We start from the raw sequence: 14,918 nt of genomic DNA, 5'->3' as shown, positions 1-14,918 counted from the left end.
ACTGCCTGGCCAAAAAAAAAGTCGCCACCTGGATTTAACTAAGCAAATAGGTACGAGCCTCCTATTGGATAATTACTGCATGGGCGATTATCTTTCAGCTGGCAACAAGTTATTTAACCCCAACTGGTGCAATGACTTGCTTCTCATTTCCTAAACAACCATGTCGAAAGACACATCCCGTGGTCGTGGAAAAGATGTTAGTCTGTTTGAGAAGGGTCAAATCATTAGCATGCATCAAGCAGAGAAAACATCTAAAGAGATTGCAGAAACTACTAAAATTGGGTTAAGAACTGTCCAACGCATTATTAAAAACTGGAAGGATAGTGGGGACAATGTGGCCGGAAAAAAATCCTGAATGATCGTGATCGGCGATCACTTAAACGTGTGGTGAGATCAAATCGAAGAAAAACAACAGTAGAGCTCAGGGCTGTGTTTAATACTGAAAGTAAGAGCATTTCCACACGCACAATGCGAAGGGAACTCACGGGATTGGGACTGAACAGCTGTTTAGCCTTAAGAAAACCACTAATCAGTGAGGCTAACCGGAAAAAAAGGCTTCAATTTTCTAGGGAGCATAAAGATTGGATTGTGGAGCAATGGAAGAAGGTCATGTGGTCTGATGAGTCCAGATTTACCCTGTTCCAGAGTGATGGGCGAATCAGGGTAAGAAGAGAGGCAGGTGAAGTGATGCACCCATCATGCCTAGTGCCTCCTGTACAAGCCTGTGGGGGCAGTGTTATGATCTGGGGTTGCTGCAGTTGGTCAGGTCTAGGTTCAGCAACAGTATGTGCTCAAAGAATGAGGTCAACTGACTACCTGAATATACTGAATGACCAGGTTATTCCATCAATGGACTTTTTCTTCCCTGATGGCACAGGCATATTCCAAGATGACAATGCCAGGATTCATCAGGCTCAAGTTGTGAAAGACTGGTTCAGGGAGCATGACACATCATTTTCACACATGGATTGGCTACCACAGAGTCCAGACCTCAACCCCATTGAGAATCTTTGAGATGTGCTAGAGAGGGCTTTGCGCAGCGGTCAGACTCTACCATCATCAACGCAAGATCTTGGTGAAAAATTCATGCAACACTGGATGGAAATAAATCTTTTGACATTGCAGAAGCTTATCGAAACAATGCCACAGCGAATGCGTGCCGTAATCAAAGCTAAAGGCGGTCCAACAAAGTATTAGAGTGTATGACCTTTTTTTTTTGGTGGCGACTTTTTTTTTGGCCAGGCAGTGTATGGAATCAATCAATTCAAGCAGTTGATTGCAACTGCAGGGGACAAAGCAGAAATTCTGTTGTCAGTTGGACAGTTTCCAGAAGCCCTCAGTCTGTTTGGGAAGTCACAGAAACATTGGATTCAGTTACATCTGACATCAGACATACAGTGCTGCTTGAAAGTTTGTGAACCCACCAAACATTGCCATTGTTTGTGTAAAAAAATAATTCAAATATCCTTGAGAAATGAACATCCAAATCCCAATTTGAAAAGCAGATTTTCCAAATAAGGAACACGCAGAAAAAAAACAGAAATATTTTCATGATTTTTTCAACAAAAGTAATTTATCTCTCAAAAAACTGAAATCTACTATGAACCCTTTTAATTATTACCTTGTGGCACCCCCTTTTACAGCCATTACTTCAGCCAGTCATCTTCTGTAATCACGAACCAGTGTTCCACATCTGCTCATGTGGATCTTTGCTTGCTCCTCCTTGCAGATCTCAGCCAGTTGAAAGAGGCTGGAGGGACATCTGGCATGTACCGCCCACTTCAGGTCTCACAGCATTTCTATGGGATTGAGGTTCAGACTTTGGGCTAATCCAGAGTGCGAATATTCTTTCTTTTAAACCATTCCCTGGTAATTTTGCTGTAATGCTTTGGGTTGTTGTCTTGTTGGATAATCCATTTCTGTCCCAGCTTCAACTCCCTGACTGATGGCAGGATTTTCTGGTCAAGAATTTGTTGAGAATTCATGGTTTCCTGGATAGTATGGAGTCGCCCAGGCCCAGAGGCAAAAAAGCAAGTGCAGACCTTCACATTTCCATCACCATGCTTCACTGTTGGGAGGAGGTTCTACTTTGCTATGCAGTGTTGACTTTCCTCCAAACATGGCGCTTGTGGTCTGTCCAGAGAATGGGCTGCTCAGGCTCGGTGGTTAGCACCGTTGCCTTGCAGCTAGAAGATCCCCGATTTGCATCGTGGTTAGGATGTCTGAGATTTGTGCAGCATGGGTTCTCACCAGATTCTCAGGCTTCCTCCCACAGTCTTGAATCATGCTGAGGTTAACTGGTGTTTTTAAATTGTCCATAGGCGTGAATGTGAGTGTGTTTGTTTGTCTCTAGTGTGGATTAAGAAGTGTATGGATGATGGATGGATGTCCAGTGAATGGATTTCCAGAAGGCCTCTGGTTTGTCCAAATGCTGTCTGGCAAAGTTCAAACAAGCAACTTTCTTCTGTCTTGAGAGCAGTGACTTCCTTCTAGCAACTCTCCCATGAATGCCGTGTCTATTCCTTTTTCGCCTGATTGTAGACACGTACATTTATCGCAGATGCTGCCAGAGAGGTCTGTAACTCTCCAGAGGTGATGTGTGGGTTGGCCTTTACCTGGTTTATTATTTTTCTGGTGCTTCTTGGTGAAAGTTTTAATGGCCGTCCACTTTTCGGCAGAGTCGTGGTGATGCTTAGTGCCCTCCATTTGTAAATGATTTATCTTACAGTGGATGGATGGAGCTGGAATCTTTTGGAGTTGGTCTTGTAGCTTTCCCAAGACTGATGGGCTGCTACCACCTTCTTCCTGATGTCCTTGGATGTCTCCTTTCCTCTTGGCATTGTTGATCTGCGTGCTTTACACGTTGGCATAGCAGTGCTTTGGTTGGTTTCCTCTCTCTTATAATCAGTGCTGTGGTAAAGATTTGTGATTGGATAGAAACAAAGGTCCTCAATCAGCTCCAAGGGTATAAAAGGAAATGTAACAGGTAGATTTTTTAGGTAGTTTAGGACTTCTTGATAAGATTATGGCTTGCTGGTTGTACCTTTTTAATTATTGTATTTTACTTTTTCTTTCCCTTTTGACATTTTATTCTTTTCTTACTTTTGTATTTTGCTTGGTTTCTACAGTTGAATAAAATCAAGGAAAGTGTCTTAATTTATTGGAAAGGCAAATTTTTTTCTTATCTATGCATCCTGTCACTTCATCCATCACACACACACACACACACACACACACACACACAGCCCACTACCACCTCCACCTTCCCCTCTCTGTTATGTTTAAACACACACTAGGGAGAAAGAATCAAAATGAGAGAACTTCCGGAAATTTGTTTTAATTTGGTTCATAAAGCACATCAAGGCTAGCATACAGTTATTTGAAAGCCCTCCAGAAGGCAAAGTCAGATCAGTAAACTGACATGTGAAATGGTTTTAATTGATGCATGTGATGCCTGTGTAACATCTAATACAGCTGGGATGAGGACAAAGGTACTGGACAGGACAAAAAAAAAACATTTTCAAGGCAACATTTCTTCCGTAGAGGTTTCGGACCCAGAGCTGACGATGTCGACAGGCCTCATCTTTAAGAGCTCTTCTTCTCCTCGAACATGATGTTGGCTGTAGCTCTCTTGGCTGTGGACAACAACATGACATGTTTATTATCTAGAATGTGACTGTTTTCTTTAGGCCGAAGCCAACGTCAAGGAAACTCAGCATTTCCTTCAGATGGTTGACCTTATAAACCTGGCAGGAAAAGAGGGCAACACTGAGTAAAATTAAAGTCATTTTAGATCTACACAGTAAATGTTGAGGTTTTTCTTCCAACATAAGCCTAATTTAAAACAAAGTAATTAAAAGCGTCAAGTAAAAGTGACTGGACGCAATGAAGTGAATAAAAGCAAAGTGCAGAAAAGTGTTTTCAGCAGAGTGGTGATTATGGCATGACTGTTGTACTGATGGGTTTAACAATGAGGATTTACTACCACAGACAACAGGCAAACCTGGAAGGAAGTGTCCAGTTTGCTTTAACAACAACCAGAGGACATCAGTAAATAGTGAGACATCGTAATAAATACAAACAGGAAACGTCCATTTCAATGTCAAATATTTTAAACAAATGCCTTGTTCTCCTTGGAGTTAAGGTGAAAATGTAAGATTTTTTACTGGTTTTGAGATGCTATTAAATTATTCCTCACAAGAATTAGCACCTTAATGCGATGGAGGAACTTTTTGTGTATCCTGGACGCCATGTTATCGAGTGCGATGGCACCTGGTAGAGTATCCAAGGCAAAGTAGTCCTGGGGAGGAGCAGGACTAAGAGCGATTTACAGACTCCAATGAATCACCTAAAAAGGAGCTGCAGCACTTTGCCCAGAATACAGAAATGGGAGCCCCCAGCCGGAGCCTGACCTGGGAGGGGAGCTTGCTGGTAAGTGTGTGGCGGCTAAGCTTTGATCCATGGGGCTTGCTGGGCACAGCATGAAAAAATAAAAATGAGCTAAGCGCTGCTTTGTTGGAGTTAACCCCTGAGAACGAGTGGGTCTTCTCTATGTGACTATGGCTGCTGATAGGAAGGCTTTGACTGTTGTGTATGCTTGTGTACCAAACAGCAGCCCAGAGTATCAAGTCGTCCTGGAGTCTGTAGGTGACGTCATTGGTCAAGGGTCAATAATGGAGACCACTGGAGGGCGACCGGAAAGAATGGTGCTCTGTTGTTGGACTTCTGCACAATGCAGGGACTGGACATAACAAGCATCGTATACGAGCATAAGTTGCCTCATAACTGTACTTGGTACCAGATCGCCTTAGATCAAAGGTGGACTTTGTGGTCGTATTAGCTGATCTGCGACTGTTTGTCTTGAACCATTGGTTGAAGAGTGCAGTGCTGTCAGCTGATCCCCTGCTGGTTTTGGATCAGGAGAGGTGGAATGCTGCCAGAAAGTGTTTCCTACTTCTAAGAAAGGACAGGAGATGATGCTATCCTGCAATTCCTTGCGGCAGCAGGAACAACATCCACAGGAGACCTATACCAACAATGTCCATTGTTGCATAATTATGTCTTAGCATCATTGTTATCTTTTTGTATGTCTTTATGAATTTTCTTTCTCATCTTTCCCTGAGTTCAGAGAGAGAGAGAGACAGAGAGAGAGAGAGAGAGAGAGTGACTGGTGAGGCTCTGTTGACAGTAAACACTACTAATTTACTCACCCTCATCTTTGAACTTGTCAGCAGCTTCTGATGCCTTGTCTTTGATGTTCTTCACTGCATCATCAATTCTGGCTTCATTCTTGAGGAAAAATGGTCGAATGAGGCGGGTATAAATCTGGATTGATCCATTAGAAGGAGTCGGAGCCATGCACCACACCAAGAAGGCACACTGTGGAAGAAGACAAGTGTTTTCTTATCAAACCGGAAAAGGGTACAGACATCACAGTGACATTACCAACTGTCCTGATGAAGCTATTCTCATTTTACTAACTAGTTGTTCTAAATTGCCAGCTAGCCATTGTTGTCAACTTTTTAATTTTTCTACTGGATATACTTTCTTTTTTTCCCGTGAAGCAACACTGTGTTATGTTTGACATTTCTAAAATATGTAAAGTGTCAGTGATATATAATAAATGTTAAGTTCTATTAATTCATTAGCACAAATTATTGACTACAAATTTATATGGTTATTAAGTACATATAAACATTTTTTGTCTGTGCTTGACTTTATAATACAGACAACCGTGTGGCTGTGGGCCTTCAGAGACAGTGGCTACACATTGTTAATGTTTACCACATCAGAATCTAGTTTTTATACTGTATGGCAGAAGTTCATGAGAGGACACAATTCCACAGCAGCAACTTTCAGGCAACTTTGTTCACACTGTGTCTCCTTCGCCCTGCTTGTTAGTTAACCATGGATGTATAGACTATCACATATAGTGCATTATATATAGTCCATTAAACAAACAAAGGCTGTGTACACACTACATGGTAAACCTACGAACAGAGTTCTCAGCACTCAGATATTCTGTATTAGTGAAGCAGGCGTTTGCTCTGCTAAGAGGAAACACAATGTGCTCGGTCACAGATACCGAGATGTGGTTGGGGTGCACATGTGAGTGTGTTTGTTCACTGATATACATCAATGCTTCAACACATTTTTTAGTCGATGTAATGTACTGATCCCGCAAGTGGAAATTTTCTTTGTGCATATCCCAGCTTGTTGAGCCACCACACCTCGTTTGCCTGCACAAGTAAAACACAAACAAGCACAGAATCCAGTTGGATTACCTTTCCAATATAGTAGAATGGGAACCAGGACAGGAAAATGTCTGCAAAAAACTCTGCCACACTGAAGACTCCATACACCACCCAGTAGGTCAGCCATTTAGTATCATCGTCTTTGGTGGCACTCTCAATGGCCTTAATCCTGGAAAGCAAGAGGAACAACATGTACTCATGAGGTAAAAATGCAAAGCAGTCTGTCAGAGCCTCCTATTTTTCAGGTGAAGGCACTGAAATGTTTACAGGACATTTGAAATGCCTTTGCAGAAACTCAAAGAAACAGTATTTGAAAACACAAGGATATTTTCTGTTACATTTTCATATACGAATGAAAAACTCAGAGAATTTGCATACTCTTTTAAAAACACTAAAATGTTGTCCCATAACCTGAAATAATGTGAACATGAATATTTTATGTCTTTTGGCTTAAAAAACTGCCCACTTATGTATGTCAATGACCACACCTGTTCCAGTGTAGTAACAGTTTATTACATTGTGAGAATACATTCCTAAAGGTGGGAAGACAGCAACCCAAACACATTTCACATATAGAAGTTCTGGACTGGCAGAGACGATAACACCGTTAATGTCAGTCTGTTCATCATGTACTTCCTGGCACCAACAGATTTAAAATACGACCCTTGTAGTGTTGTTGCTGACACAAAGCTTGGGCTGCACGGGGACATGTGCAGAGAGGTCCACACAAACTTTCAAGGACTTGGGGAGCTGACGAAATTTATGTAATTCATGAGGACCCTCGTGTACTCTTGGATGCATAAAGTATAACACTTTCCTAGAAAGTTGAGACAGTCTAGTTTCATATGGTACCAAACATGCTGATGTGACATCAAAATACGTATAGTCATGTTTACAATGAGAGCCCTTACATTAAAAATGTTGATACTTTAGGGCACTGAAAACCAAACTCACTACTTAGACATACTTAACACCACAAGTTGTTTTGTTTACATAGACTGAAACATCAACTTGTAACCTTTAAAAAATGGCTGAACTTATCTGGAAACCTTCTGTAAATAGTGGCTGTGGGTCAAGTTGTCATACCATGGGTGGCGCCTCTGCTGCCCACGCAATGTGATTCAATCTGTTTCAGGGCTCGCTGTATTCTTCCATATAGTACAGTTTGAATAAAATCTTATAGAGGAACTTTTTAAAAGCTCTTTGGTCTGTATCTCATTGCTGTTAAGTCCTCCTGCCCTCTCTGCCACAAGTGGACGATGCACAATGCAAATGTGTACTCAAACAACAACACAAAAACGACCACCGTCCACTGCTGAGATCATCATCTTGTCTGCATCTTCTTTTACCAGGACTGCTTAGTTTGAAGTATTTAAAGGATGTGTGCAATAGAATGAAGTGGGACAAAAAGGTCATGTGTAAGCAGTAATTGGTGATCTCGAGAAGCTTATTCCTAACATCAGTCTGTATCATGCCTTCCCAGAGGACGGATTCTCAGTATAAAAGCTCAGTCACAGTCACATGCTTCCATGCCTTTTTTTTTTGGCCAGTTTATTAGTCTGTCCACCAGCACAAACAACTCAACTATAATCTCAAGTCTGATCATCTCAAGTCTCCATTTAGCGACCTAGAAAGTTGGGGCTGTCAGGGAGATACTGGTTATCAAGTCAGGCTGAAACATCTGAACAGTGGACTAATACTGTGACCTCTACTTTCACAGCAGTGCAGCCATGAGAGAATGTGCTGGCAAAAAAAAACCTGCAAGGCGTATTTGCAAAGCTGGCAGTAATGAGACTGAAAGGACTGAGCCCATTAAAATGCTGAGCTGTTTGGATCGACCCTCCACCAGCTATCTTAGCTACTGATATCACTGACCTCATTCCAGTTTGACTCAAGTTTGTCTGTCAGATTTCAGTTCATCACTGGGATCCATCAATCTGAGATGTTCATACACCTCCAAGTGCATACATCTACATAGTTATATTACATTCACTATTGAGCGTACATCTCATGACTTTATTCACATTTATCTCAGTTTTAACTTATCATACACCCACATAACATGTTCTGTCCGCTACTCAAGAATGATTTTATAACAGCTTTCTCTTCCATCAGTCAGAGCATCTACTGATGAGAGTGGACTAAATGTTGGAAACACCTCTCAGTTTACCCCATTCAGTTCAGCAACGCAAACTCCAGTGTCTACAATGAGTATACATCCTGCCTTCAACTTGAGTCGGCTGGGATAGGCTCCAGCCCCCCCGCCACCCTAATGAGGATTAAGCGCCGTATAGATGATGGACGGATATCAAGGCGAGCCTGGGCGCCTTATACATTAAACCCAGCAGTTGTGGGCTTACCTCTGAGCCTTTAATGATGTGAACATTAAACTTAAAATGGAAGGCTGTAGTCAATATATTTACTGACTATCAAACAGTTCTGAGCATAACTTTTCTAAATTGTGCTGACAACAAAGGGTGCATTAACAACTTTAATTTCAACTTCCCAAAACAAGAATTTGATTGCGACATTAAGTAAAGACATCAAATGTTCAGTGTTAATATCAAAATCTGAGTATCTGAGGATGATCCTGGTCATCGTGGTCATGAAACAAAGAGGCATCCACGAAGAAAACCAGAGCCAAAGTGACAGAGGAGAACATCAGCAGGCCGACATGTGACTAAAAGGAGCACCAGTCACTGTGCTATTATAAGCCAGCTACACCCTGATTATGGTTTCGTAACTTTAAATAACAGGCTAATTAAAATGTTTTTTGCGCAACTCTTTCAAGACTTGTTCTGTTATCAGACACCGTAATCTACAGAAAAAGGATCACAAGTATATCACAGGGAAAGTCCACTAGTCTCTTACATGAGGTTACGAGCAGCCCGACAGCAACTAACACGGCTAAAGTTTTGCAGTCAAGGCCCTTCAGCTTTGGCTTTTCATGACACGATTATCTTTTATGCCATATGGGCGATGTGTCATCAATGAGTTTGCTCAAAAGGAAATTATTTGAGGTCTTCACCTTACTATATAAATTGCTCTGAGATGACTTGTGTTGTAAGCTGGGGCTGTATAAATTAAAATGTATATAATTAGTTATTTTTTGCATGATCTAGTGTGTTTTACCAGGACTAATTAATTGTTTTGAAATTTTATGGTTATTTTATACTGGTGGTTGAACTGGTTTTGTTTTCCTTTGTAACATTTCACCTTCCTTAAAAAAAAAAAATTGAACAGGAACAGAAAAACAGAAAATCTTTTAGGCTGTTTTCCAGAATATGGAAACATGTTTCACAGCCATTTAGAAGTCTAATATTGTCCATACTTGAGGACAAGCTGATTATTTTAGGATGTGACACCACATTCTAGCTATATCTAAATCCTGGTATATGTACACTGAATAAAAAAGTACAAATGCAACACTTTCATTTTTGCTCCCATTTTTCATGAGCTGAACTCAAATATCTTAGACATTATCTATGTACACAAAAGGCCTGTTTCTCTCAAATATTGTTCACAAGTTTGTCTAAATCTGTGTTATTGAGCGCTTCTCCTTTGCCGAGATAATCCATCCACCTCACAGGCGTGGCGTATCAAGATGCTGATTAGACAGCATGATCATTGCACAGGTGTGGCTTAGGCTGGCCACAATAAAAGGCCGCTGAACAATGTGAAGTTTTAGAAAACCAGCCAGTACCTGGTATAACCACCATTTGTCTCACGCAGTGCAACACATCTCCTTTGCATAGAATGAATCAGGTTTTTGATTGTGGCCTGTGGCTTGCTGGTCCACTCCTCTTCATTGGCTGGATACTGGCAGGAAGTGGAACAAGCTGTCCTATAGGCTAATCAGCATCTTAATATGCCACACCTGTGATGGGGGTGGACTGTCCGGGCAAAGGGGAAGTGCTCACCAACACGGAATTAGACAAATCTGTGAACAATATTTGAGAAAAATAGGCCTTTTGTGTACATAGAAAAAGTCTCAATTAAAAAAAAAAAAAAAAAAAAAAAAAAGGGAGCAAAAACAAAAGTGTTGCGTTTCTATTTTTGTTTAGTGTTTAAGGTTAAAAAAAATTAAAATTTAAAATAATTTTTTTTTTTAAAAAAGCAGGAAGTTAATTATCTTTTTGTCTTTTTTTCAGTGGGAAAATACCTCCCTCTATTCTTAAGCGCTTATTAGTCATAATGAGACTCCATTCAGTGTGTGTGCTGCCGTGTCACGCAACTTACGAGATGTAGGCTGGATACAGAAAGCCGATGAGGTTACACAGCAGGGAGGCTCCGTATCCGATCACCAAGTAAACGGCGATGACTCCGATGACAGCTGCAACAAACCACAGCACCTCCGTCACGCCTTTTCCCGCAAATATCTTAAAGTGGGCATTTTTATAACACTGGCGTTCCTATAAATGGCTTCAACTACAATTGATTACATATGAGAGAAACATTAATTTCTTTTGTTAGCTCCAGGCTCCAGGCGGAGGCAGCGGGGCTGTGAGGCCGTCCTCCGCCGCTCCTCCATCCCGGTGCCCATCAACACTCACCCAGAGCGATGTATGTTCTGTTTACTCCAGTTTTTGCCTCGACCTTTGCCAGAACATCTGTCATAAGATTCTTTTCCTGGAGAAACTTTTCGAATCTTTCTTTGAGCCCCAGCGCCATGGCTTCACTTCCTTCTTTAGCGATGCTGCGGAATTACGAAATCGCTGTGAATCAAACTGCGCCAGCCCTGCAGGCAAGTTACACAGCAAACGGACTGCCGGCCTCCGACCGGAAGCTTCGAAATAAAAGCACTGGGTTTAATTAGAGTCATGCATTGGAGCAATAGTCAGTTATTTATTGCACAAAAAAACAAATGTAGACAACTAGTAATTTCGGTAATACTAGCCCAGCTTCAACCTCCACTTTGAGCTGTGTGGCAAATTCAGATAATTTTATATATGATTTCTAAACACTGCAGATAGTCATCGTAAAGTTGTAGGGAAATCGTGAAAAAAATCGTGCAAACTAGGAAATCGTTTAGGAACCAAGAGCGGATGTTTGTTTCTACAAGACTGCATTTCCAAATGTGTGGTGTATTTTTGTACAGACGTCTTAGACACTGGAGGATGCTTTCAAAAATACCAACATGTTTTTTAAAATTATTATTGTTATTTTTAGTTAAGTTCATTCAAAGAGCAGCAAAGAGAAAAGACTGAATCAGGTCGAGTGTGACGACGCTTTGCCTTTAACACAGCACCAGGTCTCCTCGGTACACCTGCTCACAGTTTTTGGAGCTATTTGACAGGCAGGTTGTTCAGCAGCTTGAAGAGCTTTCCACCATTGTACTGATGACTCAGTGTGTCGGAGCTCCTTCTGTCTAGTCATGTACCTCCACACTGACTCCAGGATGTTCAAATCTGAGATCTGTGGGAGCCACATATCCATCCAGTTTCCATTTTCACTGCACTGTCTTTATTTTGTCGCTTTATAATTGGTTTTAAACGAACATCATCGTGTAAATCCAAACACAAAGTGTCCTGACTCTTGCACTGTGATCAAGCCTTCTCTTTAGTTTTGACTCTTGCTCTTCCAGTCACCCCCACATCCCAAAATTTACACCCTGACATGACTTTTATTTTGTATAATTTACCGACATGGATCAAATGTGTATCTTCAGTAGTTTCACACCACGAGGGTTGTTTTTCCATTATGGGATAGACAATATGTTACATGCATGTTTATTGTGAAGGGAAACGGATGTAAACGTGTCTCAGCTACCGTAACTATGTCTAGCTTGATGCAGCAATGCTCAACATCATGAAGACGATGTGGCATTTCCCCCTGGCTTTAGTCTGACAGACGTCCAATTCTGACAGACTGCACGAGGGCAAAGTGCTCTACCCATCAACAAGGTTTAGGTGACGGGTTGTTGAGCTCATAGTTAAAAGTCAGTTTGGAAACTGCCACATCTGCTAAAGAACTGACTGCGCTCCTTAGAGTGATGGCACCTGAGAGGTTAAAGTAAGGGCAAAATTCTAACCGTTACAGCCACACCCTTCCTTGTTTTGATGGCATTACGTACACAACTGCTGGCATAACATGCAGTTAGACATCTTGCAGTGTGTATCCAGATTTACACACAGCTACATCTCTGACATTTCAAAGAAAGGCAATGAGGACAGACTACTTCTGGGGTTGTTTCATTATATCCATTTAATAATTTATGTGTTCAGGCTTTGCTATTTTTTTTTCTTCCCTGTAAGAATTCATAATATTCTCATTGTGTTTCATCTTTGACATGATTTGCTGTGTTGGCTCCTTACTCTGACATATTGGATTGGATTAATGCTGTGCAGCTTTCATGTGAGGGGTTTGACATCCATGTCACATCATCCACAATGGACAAAAGGAATTGTAACAGCAGAGAGGGACTGAAACACATTGTCGTTCCATCCTTTTTCTATACACTGCTTCATCCTCTGTAGGGTCACTGGGGGGGCTTGACTCCCAGCTGACTTAGGGCGAAGGCAGGGTACACAGACAATCAAGCACACTCACATTCCCACCTACAGACAATTTAGAATCCACAATTAACCTCAGCATGTCTTTGGACTGTGAGAACCCAGTAAGAACATGCAAACTCCACACAGAAAGACCCCAGGCCGAGATTGAACCCAGGAATGAATTAAACTACTGTGATACATTGCATGTGACTGTAGATGAGGTATAAGTGATAGATAGCTCTTTGAGTTAAAGAGAAGGTCAGAAGAATCTACTAGGTTCATCATGATTGTGATCATGTATTTGGTATGTATGTATGTATGTATGTATGTAAGTTTATTAGGACCACTTCAGAAGTTTAGAGATGGATTTTTGAGCCCTTATATTGTTGATAAAATGTTGTGGTCCTGTTGATATCTTCTCTTTTGCTCCCTTTTCTTTCCTATGCTCCCCACTCCCTGGTGTTTGGTCTTGAGGTGTGTGTGTGTGTGTGTGTGTGTTTGTGTGCGCATTTGTGCTTGTGTATCAGACACACATTCATCAGCCAATCAGCCACCTGCAGAATACAAACCCAAATTCAACTCTCCATTCTCACCAGTACATTCTTGTTTTGCATCCCCATGGCAAAGCAAGTTCTGCTCCGTGTTTGTGATTCTCTGTTTACCTGTTTTGCTGGCTTAATCCTGCTATCTCCTGAGCCTCAGTTTCTAACTTCACGTCACCAGCCAACCCCACCTCGACTTCCACTGAAGTCAAATACCAGGGAAAGCACCTGTAGCTCCAGACCTCTAATATCAGCGTCCTCAGCCATGTACAGTTAGTCAAGCCTCATGCTCCTCAAAGTTCCCAGTGCTTCTGCCACTAAACGAGCCAACCTACCTGGAAGTAACCTGGATTGTGCATGACTCACTGTGGCCTGTCATCAAGGTTCCCTCCTAGAATTGTCTCCCCAAGTCTCCCTCAGCCCCTTCAGAGACCGTCACAATGAAGCAAACTTTAAAACATTAATGTCTGTATTCTGTGTCCTGATGCTGGTCCCTGATCTGTTTCCTGCCTGCCTTCCCCCAGCCTGCCTGCCCCTCAAATTTAGTTTTTCATCCTGTGAGTATTCCTGTTTTGTTAATATATTCATTCATATTAGTTTTCTTTAAATCCCACTCTGTGTGTTACTTTAGAGTTTTTCCCAGGTTTTTGTACTTTTTTGAATGAAGTCTAGTTTTGCCCTTTCGGTTTCAGCTTAGTTTCCTCTTTTCTAGTTTCAGTTTGATTCTCTTGCCAAAGAAATCCCATTTGTAAACTCCACCTGCCTGTCTGCCTGCTCCTGTGTTTGCACGTGTTCTCTGACATCTGTCAACAAACGCATCAGAATAGAAACATCTTACTGATCCCTGAGGGGAAATTCCTTGCATTACAGTTGCTCCTATTCAAAGTCAGAAATACAAACATTGCTATATATATAAGTAGAAAAGCAAGTCCTACAAAAGAAAATACACATTTAAAAAGTGTGTAAAATGTACATTAAAAAAAAAAAAAAACAACTTCTTAAAATGTAAGTACACTGCTAAAAAAAAAAAAAAATAATGAAGGGAACACCTAAACAACACAATGTAACTCCAAGTCAGTCACACTTCTGCAAAATCAACCTGTCCAGGTAGGAATTGTGATTCAGTTTCACCTGCTGTTGTGCAAATGGAACAGACAACAGGTGGAAATGGGAGGCAACTAGCAAGACAACCCCTATAAAGGAGTGGTTCTGCAGGTGGTGACCACAGACCATGTCTCTGTTCTCATCCTTTCTGGCTGATGTTTGGTCACTTTTGCATTTTGTCAGTGCTCTCAGCCCTAGAGGAAGCATGATGTGGTGTCTACAACCCACAGAAGTTGCTCAGGCAGTGCAGCTCATCCAGGATGGCACATCAGAGTTGTGGCAAGGAGGTCTGTTGAGTCTCTCAGCACAGCGTCCAGAGCATGGATGAGATACCAGGAGACAGGCCAGTACACTAGGAGATGTGGGGGGCCCCACTGGCCCCACTGGTGGCCCGACGTCCACCAGTGGGGCTTGTGCTTACAGCCCAACACCGTGCAGGGCAATTAACATTTGCCAGAGAACACCAAGATTGGCAGCTTCGCCATTGGTGCCCTGTGCTCTTCACGGATGAGAGCAGGTTCACA

General features: G+C 41.7%; 1 protein-coding gene across 1 annotated transcript; it reads right to left on the bottom strand.

Annotated features, from left to right (window-relative positions):
• Positions 1-3,321: 3,321 nt before the first annotated feature.
• reep5 (receptor accessory protein 5) lies at positions 3,322-10,992 on the bottom strand. Its single transcript, XM_008291595.1, has 5 exons — positions 10,808-10,992; positions 10,494-10,587; positions 6,285-6,423; positions 5,211-5,379; positions 3,322-3,635 (listed from the first exon to the last, which is right to left on the bottom strand). Exons 1-5 carry the CDS (start codon positions 10,923-10,925, stop codon positions 3,586-3,588), a joined length of 570 nt encoding a protein of 189 aa, XP_008289817.1. The 5' UTR covers positions 10,926-10,992; the 3' UTR covers positions 3,322-3,585.
• Between the last annotated feature and the right edge of the window lie 3,926 nt (positions 10,993-14,918).

This window comes from Stegastes partitus, unplaced genomic scaffold (genome assembly GCF_000690725.1).
Source record: "Stegastes partitus isolate 25-593 unplaced genomic scaffold, Stegastes_partitus-1.0.2 Scaffold751, whole genome shotgun sequence".
Classification (NCBI taxonomy): Eukaryota; Metazoa; Chordata; class Actinopteri; family Pomacentridae; genus Stegastes; species Stegastes partitus.
Note: the sequence above shows the minus strand (reverse complement) of the source record. Positions and strands in the feature narration are given on the sequence as shown.

What these genes read in the sequence shown, in the direction of transcription:
- reep5 (XM_008291595.1), bottom strand. Translation starts at nt 10,925, where the DNA reads ATGGCGCTGGGGCTCAAAGAAAGATTCGAAAAGTTTCTCCAGGAAAAG. An exon ending in CAGAACATACATCGCTCTGG is followed by an intron (nt 10,588 to 10,807) that starts GTGAGTGTTGAT and finishes GGTTTGTTGCAG; the next exon opens with CTGTCATCGGAGTCATCGCC. An exon ending in CTGTATCCAGCCTACATCTC is followed by an intron (nt 6,424 to 10,493) that starts GTAAGTTGCGTG and finishes CTTGCTTTCCAG; the next exon opens with GATTAAGGCCATTGAGAGTG.